Here is an 18464-nt window from a genome sequence, read left to right on the forward strand (position 1 = left end):
TGGTGAACTCGGGCCGCCGGCCCCTCAGCGTTTGCACGGGGGCCTAACACAAAGACACGAAGCATAATTTCGGACTCCTGCGTACTGTCAGCACCATGGTTTAATCAGAGTCGGCTAAAATGACAAACTTAAGTACTTTCAAGAGGTAAAAAGCACCAATAATTTACACATGCGATACACAGCATAAGAGAATGAGAACCACAATGACAGCAACACAATAAGCACTATAAAGAACACATTATTTGAGAATCGCTAGCTTGCTGTATTTCAAGTATTTACAATAACTGGTGAGATTTAAATTGTGTTTTAAAGCCAACAGAATGTTTCATATAAAAAAGTTCTTTTGTTCATAAACACAGTCTGGGAAGCTGAAATACATGACACATAACCTAAAGGCTCCAAAGTGAAAAGAAAAAAAGACTCAAATACAAATTACTTGCAGATACAAAATACTTTCAAATCCACTCTTGTAATTTCGTATAGCTACTAGTTAGAATGTTGTTCTTGGAATAGATGAACTTTGTGGGCATCCATGTAACAAACAACTGGATTGATATACTGAGTGTCCCAGAGAAAAAAAAATATAATACTGGCATACTTTACTAATTAGTTCAGCTAATTTCTCTCATCCAAGACTGTGATGAATTGCTGGAGCTACAGGGTTAAAACCAACAAGTCTCCAGCAGTGTCAGACCAGCTGCTTTCACATGCTCTCAGTTCACCTTGGTGCAGCAATGTCAGAGCACTGACCTTCCACTGACGCGCATCACGTAAATACGCCAAACTCCTGTGTTCCCTTCAATGGCAACAACATACTGCTTCTGGCATGTACAGTCATTCTTTTTGGCCTTCCAACTTCTAGACAGACTTCACTCGATACCAATTTTTTCTATTACTTAATATCTTTCTTGTTTTAGCATGCTGATCACGTGGAAGCAGATACCCTACTTGTGTTCCTACTGAGGTAAAGTGAGTCAAGCTACTCCTGTACATTTCCATTTACTTTCTGGCAGGTATTAAAAAGAAAATACTAACATTACTCCCTTATTTATAAAATCCAACCTAAGACAAACTTGAATATATTTCCTAAGTTGACACAGTGAGGTGCATTTTAATTAGGAATGATCTGGCTTCGTAACATTCCTATAGGATGTTCTATCATTCCCAGTTTAGAGATCAACAGTAACACAACTCAAAGATAGACATGACATAGTTATTCAGGAGTCAGCAACAACTTTATCATGGGGCACTCTGCTTTTATTAGAGGCCACCTTTATGTACAGGACACAATGCTGGGCTATACAAACACATGTGCTCACTTCTCTTTTTTTTTTTAAATGCCCTTCCCCTCCTCCCCCCTTGTTATTACCATCCCCTGGAGCAGCTTTCTCTCCAGAGCTCAACTGTGCCATTGGGGGTTGGAACTAGATGATCTTAAGGTCCTTTCCAAGCCAAGCCATTCTATGATTCCACTTGTGTGTCACCACTAAGGACAGGGTTTTATGAGAACCTCCCCCAATTATACCCATATGAACGAAATTAACTTTCCATATAAAAAATAATTCTTATTAGTGATTTGTTAGCTATATTACTGCTACCATTTTAAGCCAGCCAGGATGTGTTCAAAATAGGAAATTAGCAATTCTACCACAGACATTGTCAATCTCTGTACAATGGACTAATAAAATACAGTCAGGACACCATCAGGTTGCCCTTTGCAACAACTACACAGAAGATTTAGTAGTAAATCAGCATTTCAAAGTGATGAAAATGTCTTGCCTCCTGCAAAGAAATACACGCTAACTAATTCATTGTAGGCTTTCCAGAAATACCTCTTCTAGAAATTAGAACTTCCATAAAGTGACTAGATTCAGCCAATTTTTATCCTTAGCTTTAAAATTCAAACACAACCTTGCATGCCTTGAAGCTGGTAACACCAAATCTTACTGAACAAGAAATGTTTTATACATTCATTAAATCTATACAAAGCTTGCATTAGACAATTTTACATTACAAATTTACAATCAGTGCAGGAAGAAATGTAAACTCCACTGTTAACTTCTGAGTAATTTCACCCTGGTAACCAGCACAATCAAATGACCTCACCCTTGCTTTTATCTGTCCAAGCATCCACTCAGAAATACAGCTACAGAATGAATTGTAAAGATTTGCTTCTCATGATTATAATGGCAGGACAGCACTATCTAATCTGAACAAATGTGTGAAAGCATTTGAAAGTGATTAAACTTAGTAAGTACTGCACCAGTGTTTTAAGCCAGTATATAGATGTTTAAAACCTACAGAATTAAAATAGCGGTCCTCAAATTACTAGCAGTGGCAAGCTAATTATACAGAATTATAATACAGACTAATAGAAGCTTGCTCTAAATGAGGTCGGTGACATACACCATTTCACTGTAGGAGCTAATTTAGTATTTTAGATAAAATCACACTTTGTACATACTCAGATGGGTAACTTTGCAAATTCCCTTGCAATTACTCCTTGAAACATGACCCAGTCTACACAAAAGCAATGTGTGCCTCCTTGGTGCATTAAAAGATAGGAACTTTCAATAAGTAATAATAAAAGAGACAAAAATCATGCAGATAGGAGGTCTGTAGCAAATGTGTCGAAGAGAAGGTTGTTGGATAGTTCCAATGACAGTAGTTGAAATTAAACACTGAACAAAAGAAGTGAATGATGGTATCGGATAAGTACTACAGGAGAAAAACAGGTCAATTTTCAAAGCTTAACAAGAGTACATGGTGGGAAATGCAGGCTTGCATGTGAACTTCAAGATGTCCATGCCTAGGAATTTTTGGAACACCCTTATCTTTGGCATGCTGGTGCAATTTGCTGAACGTCAGCACAATGACCTGCTGCTGCAGAGGGTAACATGAGCTGGACATGCAGTTGAGATCAGCATGGCGTTACTTAAGCATGGAAATGGATGTTGCCTTTCTCTTTGTGTAATTTTAAACCTGGGAAAGCTGATCTTCTACATTACATGCGAAAGCATGGGATGACCATCAGAACTGCTATCACAACATGCAACTACTTCCACTGTCCCTCCCCCCAGAGTCTGATCCGTTACACTATGTGATTAATCCTACTGAAACCCCTACATAAAGAAATTCACAACACCAAGCTGTTCTGCATGCTTTGCTGGTACAAAGATGGAAACGTTAGAACTGCTGTTAAAATTGTATTTAATATAACATTTCAGTGACTGGAAATTAATCTTCGTTCTAAAAAACTGATTACAGGGAAAGAAAGCAATCACACTGTCTCATGTATCTGAAGATGACTTAAGAGATCTTTTTCATTTCCAAACCTCATTAAACAATCAGTACATTTATGGGGCAAATCTGCTGAATGCCTGAAATCCAAATGAGTTTTGAGGTCTTCAATCTGTCCTGTTGAATATTCACAGTATTGGCACAAATAAATCCCTTCAGATAAATGAGTGCTTAAATGCTTGCAATATTCCAACATACCTGAAAAGCCCTTCCCACAGTCATCACAAACATGAGGGAATATTTTGGTGTGTTCAATAGCTACATGCCTATTGACATTGGTATGCAGCCTGCTCCTAAAGCCACACACTTGGCATACAAAGAAGTTCTTGCATTTGTCAAAACTGATTTTGTTTATGAGGCTGTACTGCCCACGCTCCTTGTTATTATAGCTGTCACTTAACTCTATCAGTCGACACGCATGTTCATTCACCACATGGCTATGCAGATCTTCCGGGTCATTTGTTTCATGCTCACAGAACTGACACAAATACTGCTCGTCACAGCTGTGCTCCTGGAAGTGCAGGTACAACTCACTGCTTGAGGAGAACTGCATGTCACACTGCTCACACCAATAAAGGTGATCACTGAAGTGAGTGTCCGCGATGTGCTGACTCAGATTCTCAAATATCACTGTTTTGTAATCACAGTATTTACAGATGTACGGATCCTCCTCGTGGAGTTTTACATGTTCAATGAGCTGCACTTTGCTGGAGAAGCTTTCTTTACAAACTTTACAGACATGAGTGTCTGTACAGGTCTTATGCTTTAGGATCATGTGCTGCTTTAAATCAGAGAAATACTTGCTATTAAACTCACAGAGCTCGCATTTATATAAGCCACTGCTGTTGGCTCTCAGCAAAGGCCATTTCTGTTGAGCTGTGATATTCAAAGCCTGGTTCTTCTCAAATATTTTACAGGTTTCCAGAGGGATCTCCTCTAGGTCCTCAGCTTCTAGTTTTTCAGGTGACACAGTTTGTGTTTCTATATCATGAACTTCTACAGCATTCACTTCTGTTGTAGAAATTTCTACAGTTTGAATATCTAGAGGTTTCTCTTCATCTGTAGGGCTGTCGCTGAATATGGGTGAATCACATAAGTCTCTGCACATTCCATTATTAGTACCTTTATCTGCAGGATGAAACAGATAATAAAAGCAAAAGGTTAAAAAACCCCTGCAAAACACCTAAGTCCATATTTAACTTTTCAGTTAGTTGTAGCAGCTTACAAATGCAAGGAGTTACTTTTCCCCAGGCCCCACAATGTTTTATGTTTAACAAGTAAATAATGGAAACTACAAATCCTTCACTTCTTCTGTCAAAGCAAAAACGTCAAGGTAAAAGCCAGCAGATGTGCTCTCCAGATTCCCAGCATCTAAACTGCAAATACACATCAACCTTTACCTTTATCCTTCTTTTTGGGGTCTATATAGTGGAACCCCACATTTGGATGTGACCCACTCCATTGAGAAGTTCCAGCATGCACTGGACTCCCATCATCATCTGTGTCCACACTCTGCGCTGGACTGTGGAATCTACCTGCAAACATAAAAGAAGGGTCTTCTTGACATCATTTGCCCATACGAGCATCATCATGATTCTCTGATTTAACCACAGATCTCATTTGCTATTTATGCATTTTAGTTGCATAAGTCTGTATACAGATCACATCATAGCCTACATTAAATAAAGTAACAATAAAAACCTTAGAAATTATTTCCATATGTACATAATGCAGCAAAAGAATTCCAAAGGGGGCAACTCTGTCTTTAACATTTCAGCAAAAAATAGTCAGTTGATTATACTCGAAGAAACTGAAAATCCTTAAATGAAACTTTACATATGAGACACAATTTAAAAAGCGTATTCTTAAATATTTCTGAACATTTTAAAATATAATACTTTAAGACCTCTGGAGACTTGCTCACTAAATGATGAGACTAAAAATAAATGTAATAAAAATCCATCCTCCCATTTGCTGTGCTAAACTTTACATCCACCAGCGGACATCTTATAAAAAAGTATCTGGTTTTCTGTAAGCACAAGTATAGTTTAATGCAATGGGTGGTAAATTCCACCTGGACTCTCAAGATTATTTTCATCGGCTTTACATTACCTAGCTAGTGGACATGTAGACAAAGTAGTCTAATCATCATTATAGATCTAACATTGAAGAATCTTTTTTGTCATCACTGATTCGACTTTGAAAATTTTATTTCCATTAGAAAGGTTAAACAGACTTCCCCTAGTCTGAGGCATATCCCATCACAACAATGCTCAGAAGTCACCCACTATGTATTTTGTATTCTGTGAACTTCTAAAGAATAGGAGTGCGACTCACTTAGTAAGGAATTGTATAATAAAACCCCAAAACATAGTCTTACCTCTGTTTTCAGAAAACTTTGTATCTGGCTGTTTTATGGAACAGACACTATAGCAGTGGTCAGAAAAAATGCCACTGTTGTCTATGTACTTGGTTGCACCCGAAGAATCTAAAACAAACAAAAGAAGGTTTTAATGCTAATGCACTGATGTAGCTACGTATGTATTGAACGTTCAGCAAAATTCTCTTCATCAGCCACACATCTTCTACCAAGTTGGGTAGAAGTCAACGTATTTGGACCACAACTTCTTGTCCCACCCTTTATGTTACTGATTCTCCATGTATTAGCACATGTGGTCCGTTCTCATTAAATAAGTAGTCTGAGAAAATCCTACATAACTCAAGCTCTAGACTGACCTGAATATCGAGAAGGATGTAGAGTCTTCCTTTTCCTCTTTTTAGGATGTTCATTCATTTTGAATGGTCTAAATAGACTGTAAAGTAAAAATACTCAAGAGTTAGACTTGTTTGTATTATCTTTCATGATTTCATTAAACGACACTTTCGAAAACCTGCATATTAAATACAAGAACTTTGTTCCTACTCCCTCCCCCCATCTTTTTAAAGTTAAGACTGCAACTACTTAAGTCTAATTTCATATTTCTACCCTGAAACAAAAGAAGGTTCACCATAAAGCCAGACCGGTCAGGACTCTGCGCATTCAAGAACTCAGTGTAACTTATGAGGCAGTTCTCCAACACCCTGTTGCTTTTTGTCAGAGGGCAGCTTATTCTGAGGCAGAGTCCTTCAGATAAAACTTTAATGTTGAAAGCATCCAAAAAGTCATGCTCTCTTACCAAAATATCCTAGACTCTTCAGTAGCAGCATGCAGAACAGCCGAGTAGCTGATGGCTGTACAGCTTCCAGACGTAGCAGATAGATCAGCTTGAGAAGAGTTTCATCTATGAAGTGACATTTTAAAACACATTAAAACTTCAGTGCAAGATAAATAAAAAACCAGTCAGATGCACAAGCATTACAAAGAATGAAGCTATGGAAATTGAAGCTAGAAAACAACATAAAAAGTCAGTATTAATTTTAAGGTATCAAAATAAGAAAGGTCGAGGCACTGTTTATTTTACTTTGGTCCCAGCTTAGTCTGTTTTCGCTGCACTTGGCAGCTCCTTACAACAGAAGATACTTGGAGACACCAAATATACTTGAGCTATGTAGTTTTGTGTTTTGTAGTTGGACCTATGACATTTAGGTCTAAATAATTTTGAAGAAAGGGCTGCAAACATGGAACCTCATGTGGTTTGTACTAAAGCACTCAGGGGCCTAGGATCTTCTGAAGCCAATGCCATCCACCCGGGGATGAAAGCAGGGAGAAACAGCCCCTCATCAAGCCAATGAAGTTCTCATGAGATACGGTAATTTGTCTGAATTCAAATTTTATTTTAAAGAGAGAAAAAATAGTGTGGGGTTTGTTTTCTTTAATGTTTTATTGTCGTCTGGAAGCATCGAGTACCCGCAGCACTTCTGACTGCGAGGGAAGAACCTACAGCACACTGAGGCAGCATGCTTTATCCCAGTTACCGCGGCGGATCTTCTTCCCTGTTAAGCTTTTACCCACGGATCGGGCAGAGGGCCGGTAGCGCCTGTTGTTGTTCTCCAGCGGCTTTTCCCGGTAAGCCTTCCCGGAGGTTTGGCGCGGCTATGGGAAAGGCGCAACAAGGCCCTGAACACAGAGACCCCCACAGCCCCCGCCGCGGCCTGCGCGGAGCCCGGAGCCGGAGGCCGCAGCGGGGAGCCCCGGGCAGGAGCGTGGCATCACACCGCCCCGCCCCGCCCCGCGGGCAGTGGCGGGGAAGCCGCAGGCAGGGGTGAGCCCTCGGCGAGAGAGAGGGCCCGGAGCGGAGCCGCCGCCGTGGGGCGCCGGGTGCGGACCCGCACTTCAAATGGCGCCGGGGCGAGAGGTAAGATGGGGGCGGGCGCGAGGCGGCGGTCAGCGGCACGGAGGCCGCACCCGGCGCGGTAAAACGCTGGAGGGAGGCGGGCGCCGCTGAGCCGCGGGGCGCCCCGCAGCCGCGGGCGACGCTGGCGGCCGCTCCCCTCTCGCCTCGCCGCCGGGACTCACCTTCCGCTGCGCGCCCGGCCACGGGGCCGCTGCCGCCTCCCGTGTGCCGCGGGGGAACGGGCGGGGCGCGGCAGCGCCGCGGCGGGAGGGCGCCGCCTGGCGGCTGCGCGGGCGCCTCCTGCCCCCCGCCAGTCCCCATCGCAGCCGGGGGGCGGGCCTAAAACTGTGGTGGTTAGTTACCCACGGTCGTGGTTTTTGTATCGCTGCGGAACCTGACCCTTGGGGCTTAAAATCGACACGAGATAAGGGTGGGAGAACTGAAATAATCAAACTTCCCTCATCCCAAGGTTTTCCAAAGTTATAATCACAAAACCCCAAAAATCCCCGTTTTTGCTCACTCTACCTTCACTTTTTTAGTGCCATAGGAAAACGCAGTAACTTCTCCAACAAGCAGAACATTTCAAACAGCATCTTATCATTTTGAAAAATAAGAAGTGTCTGTTTTGGAGAGCGAAGGGAGACCAGTACAGTCGCTTAGGTTGAGGACTCAGATGATGGAATTTCACCAAGCGTTTCATTCGTGGAGCTATTCTGCTCTGGCTTAGCCTGAAATTGCCTGATTTTAAGGTACAGCTTTCAGTTAGCAGAAAAACCACAACATGCCCAATGTTCTTGCTCCACTGATCAGTAAAAGTAAAAATTACACCCTGCTTCTGGCCTCAGTTTTATTCACCAGTTGGAAGTTGAGATCAGACTTACGCTGTTTATAAAATCCTACCTCCAGCCTTTGTCGTGCACGTTGGAAGCATCTCTCTGGGGAGATGTGAAAGAACTTCATCCTGTGGTTATACGTAAGTTTTGATGGCAAACAGCATGAAGATAAGTAAAGGTGTCCTTTTGAAGGCACTTAATTTCTGAGGGCTCAAGCAGTGTGAGTGTGGTGTATCCATTGTCTCCTGAGCTGAATTACCAAACAAGATCCTGGCATCCCACTTCATTTTGTTCTCTGCTGTTTATTCCAGCCATAGAAGCTGAGGTTTTTCCAGGACACCTTGTGCTAAAGTTGTCATAAATTGGCTATAGCCACCCCAATGGGTGGATGGCCACATATTTTTCCCTCTACTCACTAAATTGTTTTCCCTGTCAATATTCTGACCCCCCCCCCCCCTTCTCCAGTTCCCAGCGGAGGGCAGTAATGAGAACTTAAAATCTGTAATTTGCCAAGGTAAAGGGGAAAAAAAAACCCCAAACCCCACAAAACTGAAACACTAAAACCCCAACTTTTCTTTGAATTCAGTCCTGCTCAGTGAGACAGACTTTGGCTAAGCAAAGCTCAATACATCGTCTATACCTTTTGATTGATTTCTTCTCCACACAAAGCAGCACAGCCCAACACCACCTATGTCCCAGTGAGAAGCTAAGATGGTGAAAGGAGAGCATTGAGGAGGATCCCCTTTGAAGCCACCGAACCCGTTCAAAGTCACAGGCATCAAACAGTGACATCAATGCTTCAGGAAAGTCTCATGAGTCTCATCTCTAAACCACCGCGTGCTTGGGGTGTTCAGGCAACTCTGGATTAGGTTTTCATGACTCAGAACCTATCCCAACTGGAAATGTAGAAAAGCCTTATTCACCTCATATTCACCTTATTTTTTACATGAGTACCACAAATGATGCTCATTTCAATTAGCAGGGATTCATCCTGTCTGAAATAAGAATGGAGTAAGTCCTTTCTTCAATGAAAGCAGTAAGCTCAGCTCACTATAATAATCTTTGCTGAAAAATGTTAGTGTTTAAAATGACATATGGGGGGGGGGGGTATCTGAGCTATCTTGTCTAGCATCAGTTTTCTTCCTCTTTTGCTACATAGGTTCAGATTTTGATTCAGGTTTTTCCAGTGCAGGTCGGAAACCAGATTGATTTCTGAGCATAAAGTCAGGAGGGCTCATTGAGATTCCCCATGCTAAAGCAAACTGCCCATATTGCAAGTCTTTCTTGTTTCACTGCATAATTTTGCAAGTTTTCCCACAATCTTTTTATGCTTTAGGGTCAAGACTCAGAACTACCCCAAATGGTAATGGCAATAAAGTCTAAAATTTGCATCTGAACAAATCCCCTTCCCCTGAACCACCCCGTGCATTCAAAACAAGGTACTAACCGCTCATAACCGTTTCAGAGTTACTAGGAAATTTAAAACTCACCTTTTGCTGTAATAGAAGTTTAATCTGATAGTTCAGGTTACTGAACTAGCTACTTCAAAACTCACCAGCCATTCTTTGATATGCTCTCTCCAGTCCAGAGCTCAGCTTGAGCTTCAAAATAAATGTAAGGATAATGATGTCCACCTTTAATTATGGAGTTTGATCCAGTGCAGATGGAAAACCTACTAGAACATAGCCATTTTCAAAGCTAGGCAGCAGTGATTGGAAAGAGCTGACCAGCATACAAAGGTCAAAGGTTACTGGTGACAAAGATGTGTAGAAGTGACCTGATTAAAAGCAGTAACACTTCCCTTGTCCCTCCAAAAAAGTGGAATTCTCAGCAAAAGAGCTGAAATCCCTGCTGTGGTAACAGTTTGTTAGCAACTGAAGTCCAAACCAGACCAACATGTCCGCAGAGGCAATTCCACTGCAACCCCATGCTGTTACAGGCACCAGTGACTAATTTCCCAAACATGTTTTTTACTCTTTCAAAATTAGCACTGGATCCAAAAATACAGCCTAGTTTTTTTGGCTTTTGGTTGTTTGCTTGTTTGTTTGTTTTTAAATATACTTTCAGTAATGAAAAGCATGAAGAATGTTTTTCAAAACCAGACTTACGTAGCAGGGACTTCCTTCCAGCTGGAACACTTCAGTAACATCTGCTCTCTTATCATAACTTTGACAACCCACATCTAAGTTACTCATTTTGAAGATCAAGAAGTACAAAACCCAAATGCCACATGTATTTAGGACAGCCCATCTGTAAGTAACGCAAATTCCATGTTACCCCCCAGATTAACTGATGTACACAATTTCTATGTCCTTTCTTCTAGCCTTTTTTGAAAGCAGAGCTGCAACACCAAATCACACCTTCAAGACTTGAGATTCCCTAAATTCTCACTTCAGAATTCACAAGTGTATCAACCGTATTATTTTAATTTAGTTAGTGTATATACATTAACACTCGAAAGTGTGATAAAAAACAAAGTACGTTTTTTTAATAAACAGCGTGTGATACAGACCGAGAAGATAAATAAAAGGCAGACTTTTTACAGTTTCCCATGAACATGAACTACAGTAATTATCATAGGCCAAACTTTTGTTACTTGAGTAGCACAGCAGAAGGGTGAGAAAAAGGATTGTGGGGTTTTGTTTTTCATAAGTACTGCAAGACTATTCTCAGTATGACAGCACATGCATCTTGCTGCATCTTAAATACTTTTTTGGCCCACTAAAAATGTCTTGCTTTCTAACTACTTTACCACAGGACCTTTATCACAGAATGACAAAAACATGGCAACCCCCCCCCCCCCCCCCCAGTAGTGGTTATTTCAAAGATAGTTGTCTCATTTTAAAAGATATTTAAAGCACTGGTGGGTGTCTGTACTCTGCTTTTGATGCAGACATGTAACTGCTACCAGCTTCCACAAAGTTACATATAAGCATCAAGAGATTACACCCTCCTGGGCTCTATTCATCGAAAATGCCAACAGGATCCTGGACTGCCTTAGGAAGAGCATCGCCAGGCAGGTAGGTTAGCCTTCATCCTGCCCCTCTGCTAAGTGCTGGTGTGGCCACACCTGGGTTGCTGGGCTCTCCAGCACAAGCTAGACATGGATGTAAAGGAACAGCAAAAGGCTGTGAAGACAGAGGTGAGGCTGACAGAGCTGGCATTGTTTAGCCTGAGCTTAGGGAAAGCTCAAAGGGCACCTTGTCAATATATATAAAGACTTGATGGAAAACAGCAAAAAGGCAGGCAGGACTTTTCTCAGTGCTGTCCACTGAAAGGGCATTGGGCAATGAAATAGAAGAAATTTTACATAAACATTAAGGAAAAGCTTTTATTGTAAACTCTTTCTTGGACAGACTCTAAACCCAACTGGACAATGTCCTGGGCAACCTGCTCTTGGTGACCCTGCTTCAAACTGGGTGGCTGGACTAGATGATCTCCAAAAGTCTCTGCCAACCTCAACAATTCTGTGTGATTCTAGAAATCCTTGCAGTTCAAATTTTCAAGCCTGAGAACCCAGACCTCAGCCTGCAGCCACATATGTTTTAAATCCTTATCAAAATCCACTTTTCTGTTGGAGAAAGTATGTGGATATTCAGTTAGAACTTGCAGAGGTGCAAGAGGGCAACGGGAAGGGATAATACTCCCAAATCATGAGTTATAGATTTATCTTTACAAGAGAAGATGAAGAATTTGGACCACAGTGCTGCAAGATAAGAGGAGGCTTCATCTCCATCTTTTCCTTTTCTTTCTCCAAATGAAATCTTAAGACAACTTCGGACAGCCTAGGGCAGCTGATAATTCAGGGAACAGAACACTATTAACAAAGCCTGGAAATAGTTGAAAAGTAGTTAAACCAAAGAAACAAATCCGAATGAGATTGCAGCCATGAATATCCTTGTTTTGGCTCTCAAGGATTAAACTACAACAGACAAGATTCTTAGGAGAAACAGCTTCTGCCCAAACTAGGCTTTCTATAACTTCAGCAATACAATTAAATCAGGTTTAACTGTGATTAATTTTATTACTAGAACAGGTTCCTAACAGAATTTATGCAGTTACACTCAACTAAATGGTTCCTAAACCAATTTAATAGCTACTGGGGATCTGGCACCAGAATTTCAGAAAGAATCAAGATAGAATAGCGTATTTTTGGCCTTCCTTATGCCAACGGAATATTGCATCACATACGGAAGTGACAGTAAGGACACTTAAACTTAGGACACATTTATAAAAACCAATGTGGACTAGCTTCAAAGTACAGGCAGACCATTGCTTCAGTTAATCTTATCTTACAAATATTTTATGTTGTTCTTAAAGGGATATGCTATGGGCATATCCCTTTTTAGGGGAGAGGGGTGTTGGAGAGGGAAGGGAAGAGACAGGGATGGAGGGATCCACCTCTGGTTTTGAGTCAGGAGTGCTAATACAGCAAGACCTCATCCTCTCAAGAGTCTATCCCATAAAGTTCAGAAGTCAAGAATACTGTACTGCCAATTAAGAACAACTATTTTTCCTGAGTGTGGGTTCTACAAGTCTTTATGCTATGAAAGAGCAGGAAGAGGAAACATTTAAGCTAGCAAACAATAAAAATCCTGGAGAGTCTCAGGAACGAAATAACTATAGACATCATCACAGTAGTTACGAATTGGAGAGCTGAAAAGGCTAGTTAATAAAGACTATTTCAAAATAAAATTGTCAAGTGTTTAACTGGGCTGCTAGCAAACATTCCTCTCATTACAAGAACACTTCACACTGCATCATATGAATAAACAATCTGGAACTTTAATACACATATAGTCTAATTCTGATTTCATATGCTGTTGTGAATCCAGAGTGATTCTGATGAAATCAGTGTTAAGTGAGCATAAAGTGAAATCAGAATTTCCTCAAAGACCAGAGCACCTATAAATTTGGCTAGTGTATACAGACAGAGAACTTTCAGTTTCCAGTTGGCTTCCCTTCATTAACACAGATGTAAAAAACCAAAACAAAACAAAAAACCAACCCAAAACACCCACAAGCAACAGCAGGGGTGGTCAACTACACATTTTGGACAGACAGAGCCCTACTGAAACTGAGATAACCTTCAGCATGAAAAAAAGATACAAATTTGTTATATGTATGAAATACGTAATGCAAAATTAAATCGGGATTCATCAATTCACAACATCCACAGTGTGTAGTATTTAAAAAGATAAATCAAAACAACGAAAAAAAAACCCAAGTGTGGTTCTTCCATTCAAGTAAAACTAAAACGAGAAAAAAATAATAATAAAAAAATCTTAGAAGCAGCAAGTTACAATTCTTTCTGTAATACCACGCCATTTTCACTAACTTGAAGCATTTTCAAGATGTCAAAGACATCAACAAAACAGTAATTTCAAGTGGCTTTTCTGATAGTTATTTTTTGAATGGGTCCAGCCCAGGTCTGCAACCTGTACAGACATGCGAAAAAGGAAAAATTCACAATTATTCTGAAGTGCAGATGTTGGAACATGCCAGTTATAAAAATGACAAAGCAAAGAAGATACCTTCAAACTGCCAACAACCATGGGCTACTGACCGCCTGAAGAGCATTTAATATTTTACATAAAAAAGAAAGCTGGATAAAACCAAAAACATCCTTCCAAACCCACTAACAGCAGGGTCATCACATACAAAGTTCTCTACAAGCTTGGTAATCTCTATATTACCCTTAATACGCAGGCTTATATCTTCTCCACAAGATGCCAAACCACTAACGATTTTGGTTTTATTTAAATGCTTTTAATTAAAAAAAAAATATATATATACTGCAAATCCATGTTGCTTATTAAAAAACTACTAATGCACCCTTTTGGAACAGAAAAGTGTGCATGTATAGATCAGTACAGGTGCTTGTTCTGCTACTTTTAGGAAAGCAAAGAACGTATTTTTAAGAAAAACTAATTATCAGCAGCCTGTTCTGTCATTAAATCAAATGTAGTTTCACAGTTGAAAAAGCTACTGTTTTTAAATTTGTATTTCCCTAAATCACCATTTCCTAATGCTTTGTAATAAAACACATGCCCAGTCTTGGGCTCCTTGCTGTTGTAGCCCTACTACAAAGTTCTGCAGAAGTAAGGTGTTCAGATTCAATTCAAGCTCAAAATAAGCTACTTAGTGTTTTGTGCAACTGATTCCCCGAACAAAGGGAGCATTTTTGAATCTCCATGAAGTGCGAATAGTTAAAAAATAAAATCAAAATTCCAAGCCATCTCTGTAAAAATCTAAAGCTCAGTCAAAGGTGTTTTTACAGTCTATAAGCAGATCTTATTTCTGATACTGAGAAAAGATGCCATCCTCTTACGTCAATGTAAGTAAACAGTACCTCCACTAACTTCAGTTAAGTTACACCAGCACAAGACTGGCACAACAGGATAAGGTAATTAGGGTTAAACACTTTGAAGCTAAAAGGATTTATTAATTTGTTTTGAAACACTGCAGAACATTTTTCAAATGCCCTTCCTGATTATGGTAAGAACCTGCTTAAAGCCCATGAGCTTCTACTTTTATTTTCCTTTAAATTTAAAAGTCTATATAATGATGGTATGATTTGGGATAATTAAAGTCTTTCTTTTACTACCTGATGTTCAAAACTTCTAATACAGCGTGTGCATGGCATTTAGTTGCAGTACATTTTGGAAACAGAGCCTAATTCCTCATACCTTTCTGTTCGTGCAAAAAGGGTGCAGAACACTGTGCTTGAACTGAAAGACATCTATACTTATATTTACAGAAATAAATGGCTAGGAAGAAACAAAGTACAAAAGAAGCTGGGCTCATAACATCCAATAAATCTGAGTTGATATTTTCATTCAGGCTGGAAAAGGCTGGCCATCTCTTAGATAAATGAGGTAAAGCATTGTTTCAATACCAGATAAATAAGGATAATATAGCACCTAATGTGGCATTTGTGCAACAGTTTCACTCAGTTAAATTAAGAGTTATAGCTAACAGGGTTTCAGATTGTGAGCTAAATTTAAATTGAATCCAAGCCATATTTTAAGACAGCTGAACCTTCAGAGTGTGTTAGACTGCTAAGTAATACATACAAGGGTAATTTTGCTCTAGAAAGTAAGATCAAGGTCAGCAGGCATTAAAATATTCATATGAACAAAAAGGATGATGTAACAGTCAATAAAAAGAGTACTGGACTACTCCAAAATATTCAGCAGAATGAAGGAAATACAACTTCACATTCCCCATACTATTCTTGGAACTTCTGTAGTTTTCACAAAAACAGGCTTCCCCCCCACAGCATCAAGTATCCGTGTGTGCAGTAATTGACTGCAGGATCTTGACCATGAAAGTGTCTTGAAAGACCGAAGTCTTGGCTTTACAATCCCCGAAGTCTTTCATAATGTAATTGATTGCACATTTTTAATATATTACAATTTTCTAAATCAAGCCAACCACTCATTACCTCATCAGAACAGCCTGCACAGTTTATTTATATACTTATATTCTAATCTAACACCAACTGTCAGCATATTTTATATCACATGGGGTATTGCACTTTCTGAGTGGTGCCCTGGTGCATGTTTGCCAGTGAATTAGCTGAACCCCCGAAAACCTCAGACCTTTGCAATTCACTCCAAGTGCTGCAAATCTAGCAAGTTAAAATATTAGGGTGAACATCACCCTCAGAACTGTGGGCTTCACTAATTAAAAAACCTGTTTAATAAATAGAAAACCACTCCTACCTGAAGCTGTGCATAAGGGCAATCTGAAATCCTCAGTACTTCTGAACAGTTTCAAAAAGTGGTGCCAATTGAACTGATTGCACACATTGTATTGTGTTAGAGGACAACAACTACATTTACAAATATATATTACACACACACACAAAACAGACAAAGCTACAAAATGTTTGGTAACTCCACATGCTTTGAGCTAGCCAACGCATCTGCTGTATGTTGAACTGCTTATTAATGATCATATTGAAAAACCTAAATTTCTCTTTCTGATGTATCTGTTACTGATGTTATCTGGATTAAACAACCACTTCCAAAGGAAGAAGAAAGAGGAGAAATGGTGGACCCAAAGACTGAGGGCTTAAATGTGCGTTCCTTGAATAGCCAGCGTATCACTTCAGTAATGTGAAGAGTGATGCCCAAAATTTTTTGAAGAGACTTAGGCCAAGTTCACCTCTGGCATTAGTGGGTATATGTCCCACTACTTTAATGGTACTTGTGTCCTCTTTCACCAGGGTTGAATTTGGTCCTAGGAGTATATCTGGTCACCTTCAAGTGACGTTAATGGAAACGGGAGCCTTGGACAGATAGAACTGGGCTGCAAAATTAAAAGAGTGAATATTGGACAAATCATGTAAATAAAGAATATATATTAATAATAGTTCCTGTTATATAAATAGCCTTTATAAAAAAATAATCTTTCAATAATTTTAATAACTCACCTTTCTTTAGGTTCTGGAAAACATGTATGAAAAAAATCTATTCAGTTCAAGTTAGATTAAACCAAACCTAAGATGAACAATACAACTCTCTGTTGCACTAAACCCAATTTGACCATTCAGTTTCCAGGTTAGTCAGTTTTGGGGGATGACAGGGAGTTTCTTTGTGAAGGTATGAATTGCACCTCTAGAAATACTGAGCAGAAGAAACACCATACCAAGTGGGCCTATTTCCTACTGCTTTCAGAAACTGTGCATATGACAGACCCAGAAATCAAAAGGGTCATCTAAACCCCGTAACTGTTAATGCCTCTGAGCACATTTAAAAGGCACTGTCCTCTCACTATTGTTTTTAGATCTTCGAGCTTAAGACTCCTTTCCTTCAACCTATGCTGATTTTAAATATTTGCTATCACTTGAATTCTCTTTCCACTCTTGTCAATCCAGCATAGGCTCTACCTGTTGTACCAGATCTAAGGTAATATGTGATGGACTCTATGTTCATGCTAGCACTATTTTCTTTCTCCTTCTAATTTATCCTATCAAATGAAAAAAGGAAACGTTCTTCCAAGTTTACCTTTTTGGGCTTAAGGCATAACATGAAGTCACACATCATACTAAAGCTTAATTTTTGAAGTGTACAATTTTAGTGCTATCTGAAACCCTGTTTTACATTATTTTTCAACAGTTGTCTGAGCAGTTCATCTCTTTTCTTGCCATAAATTCAGATGTTCTTCATGGTTTGTGCAATTCCTATGCAACCAGTCTTTGCTGCTAATGGGTATTAACAGTGCAGTACCCACAAAGTGGGCTATCAGTTCTTGTTTTCTTTGCTTTCATTTCAGTTCAAAGCATGTTGTTTTATTGTGTGAAAGATCCAGTCCATTTTTGTTGTCCAGCCACCATGGTGAGCATCATTCATTTGCTTCATGAAGTACTCCAGAGCTTCCTGCTCGGTTTTGTCCAACGCAAGGGTCTTTCGAATGTATGCAATATCGTCAAAGGACTGCAGTTCTGGCATTCCTGAGCCAAGCATCATGGAGAAAAGATTTATGAAGAGATTGGCATGCTGCCGAATTGCTAGATAAGCCTTATAACACATCTCCTGGAACCTGGAAGAGATAGGGGAAAAAAAGTCAGTGTATTTCCCTGTTAGATGCGTATTACTTTTTCACTTCCAAAACAGTTTTCAGGTTAACTGGACACTGAAGAAGTAGACAGTCCAATAACAACACCATAATGTTGCTGAGAAAATATACTCATCTTCCTACTTAGGTTTATCTTAATTTCAGTAAGAATTAGTAGCGGTCAGACTAACACAATAGCCAGACTGAAGACAGGCTTTCTGGCGTTAAACTTCATTTGCAATTCATGCAAGTATTTAACACAAGTTTATGGGTGTTCACACAGCCATTTCACTCATTGCTACTGATGTTTCAGATTTCAAAGCACATTTCCTGATACACAGTTGCAAAAAATGCTTTCCTGGTTATCAGAGATGCACTTCTCCCCTAGTTTTAAAAGGGCAGTAGCTGTTGCTCCTTAGATACTCTAGAGAAGGCACTGAAGACAGGGGAATTTGCTGTATCGCAACATTGGGTGAGAAATGCACATTTATGT

General features: G+C 39.9%; 2 protein-coding genes across 6 annotated transcripts in view; both read right to left on the reverse strand.

Annotated features, from left to right (window-relative positions):
* Positions 1-67: 67 nt before the first annotated feature.
* On the reverse strand, positions 68-7838 carry ZNF639 (zinc finger protein 639). The gene is made up of 6 exons (XM_065674521.1): positions 7757-7838; positions 6477-6581; positions 6037-6113; positions 5681-5788; positions 4701-4835; positions 68-4428 (listed from the first exon to the last, which is right to left on the reverse strand). The coding sequence occupies exons 3-6, from the start codon at positions 6092-6094 to the stop codon at positions 3281-3283; spliced, it is 1449 nt and encodes a 482-aa protein (XP_065530593.1). The 5' UTR covers positions 6095-6113; positions 6477-6581; positions 7757-7838; the 3' UTR covers positions 68-3280.
* Positions 7839-10810: 2972 nt separating this feature from the next.
* Positions 10811-18464, reverse strand: part of PIK3CA (phosphatidylinositol-4,5-bisphosphate 3-kinase catalytic subunit alpha) — a 47739-nt gene continuing 40085 nt past the window's right edge. For all 5 annotated transcript variants that reach the window (XM_065674524.1, XM_065674523.1, XM_065674525.1 and 2 more), the window contains one exon: positions 10811-17956. In XM_065674524.1, the coding sequence (XP_065530596.1) occupies positions 17686-17956 (271 nt within the window). In that variant the 3' untranslated portion in view covers positions 10811-17685. The remainder of the gene's footprint in view (positions 17957-18464) is intronic.

This window comes from Lathamus discolor, chromosome 3 (genome assembly GCF_037157495.1).
Source record: "Lathamus discolor isolate bLatDis1 chromosome 3, bLatDis1.hap1, whole genome shotgun sequence".
NCBI lineage: Eukaryota > Metazoa > Chordata > Aves > Psittaciformes > Psittacidae > Lathamus > Lathamus discolor.

Bases quoted from the DNA above. Each gene is read 5' to 3' on its own strand.
- ZNF639 (XM_065674521.1), bottom strand. From the start codon at position 6,094: ATGAATGAACATCCTAAAAAGAGGAAAAGGAAGACTCTACATCCTTCT. The intron at 5,789-6,036 runs GTCAGTCTAGAG...TGTTTGTTTTAG, and splicing joins ACATCCTTCTCGATATTCAG to ATTCTTCGGGTGCAACCAAG. The intron at 4,429-4,700 runs GTAAAGGTTGAT...TTCATCCTGCAG, and splicing joins CCCCAAAAAGAAGGATAAAG to ATAAAGGTACTAATAATGGA.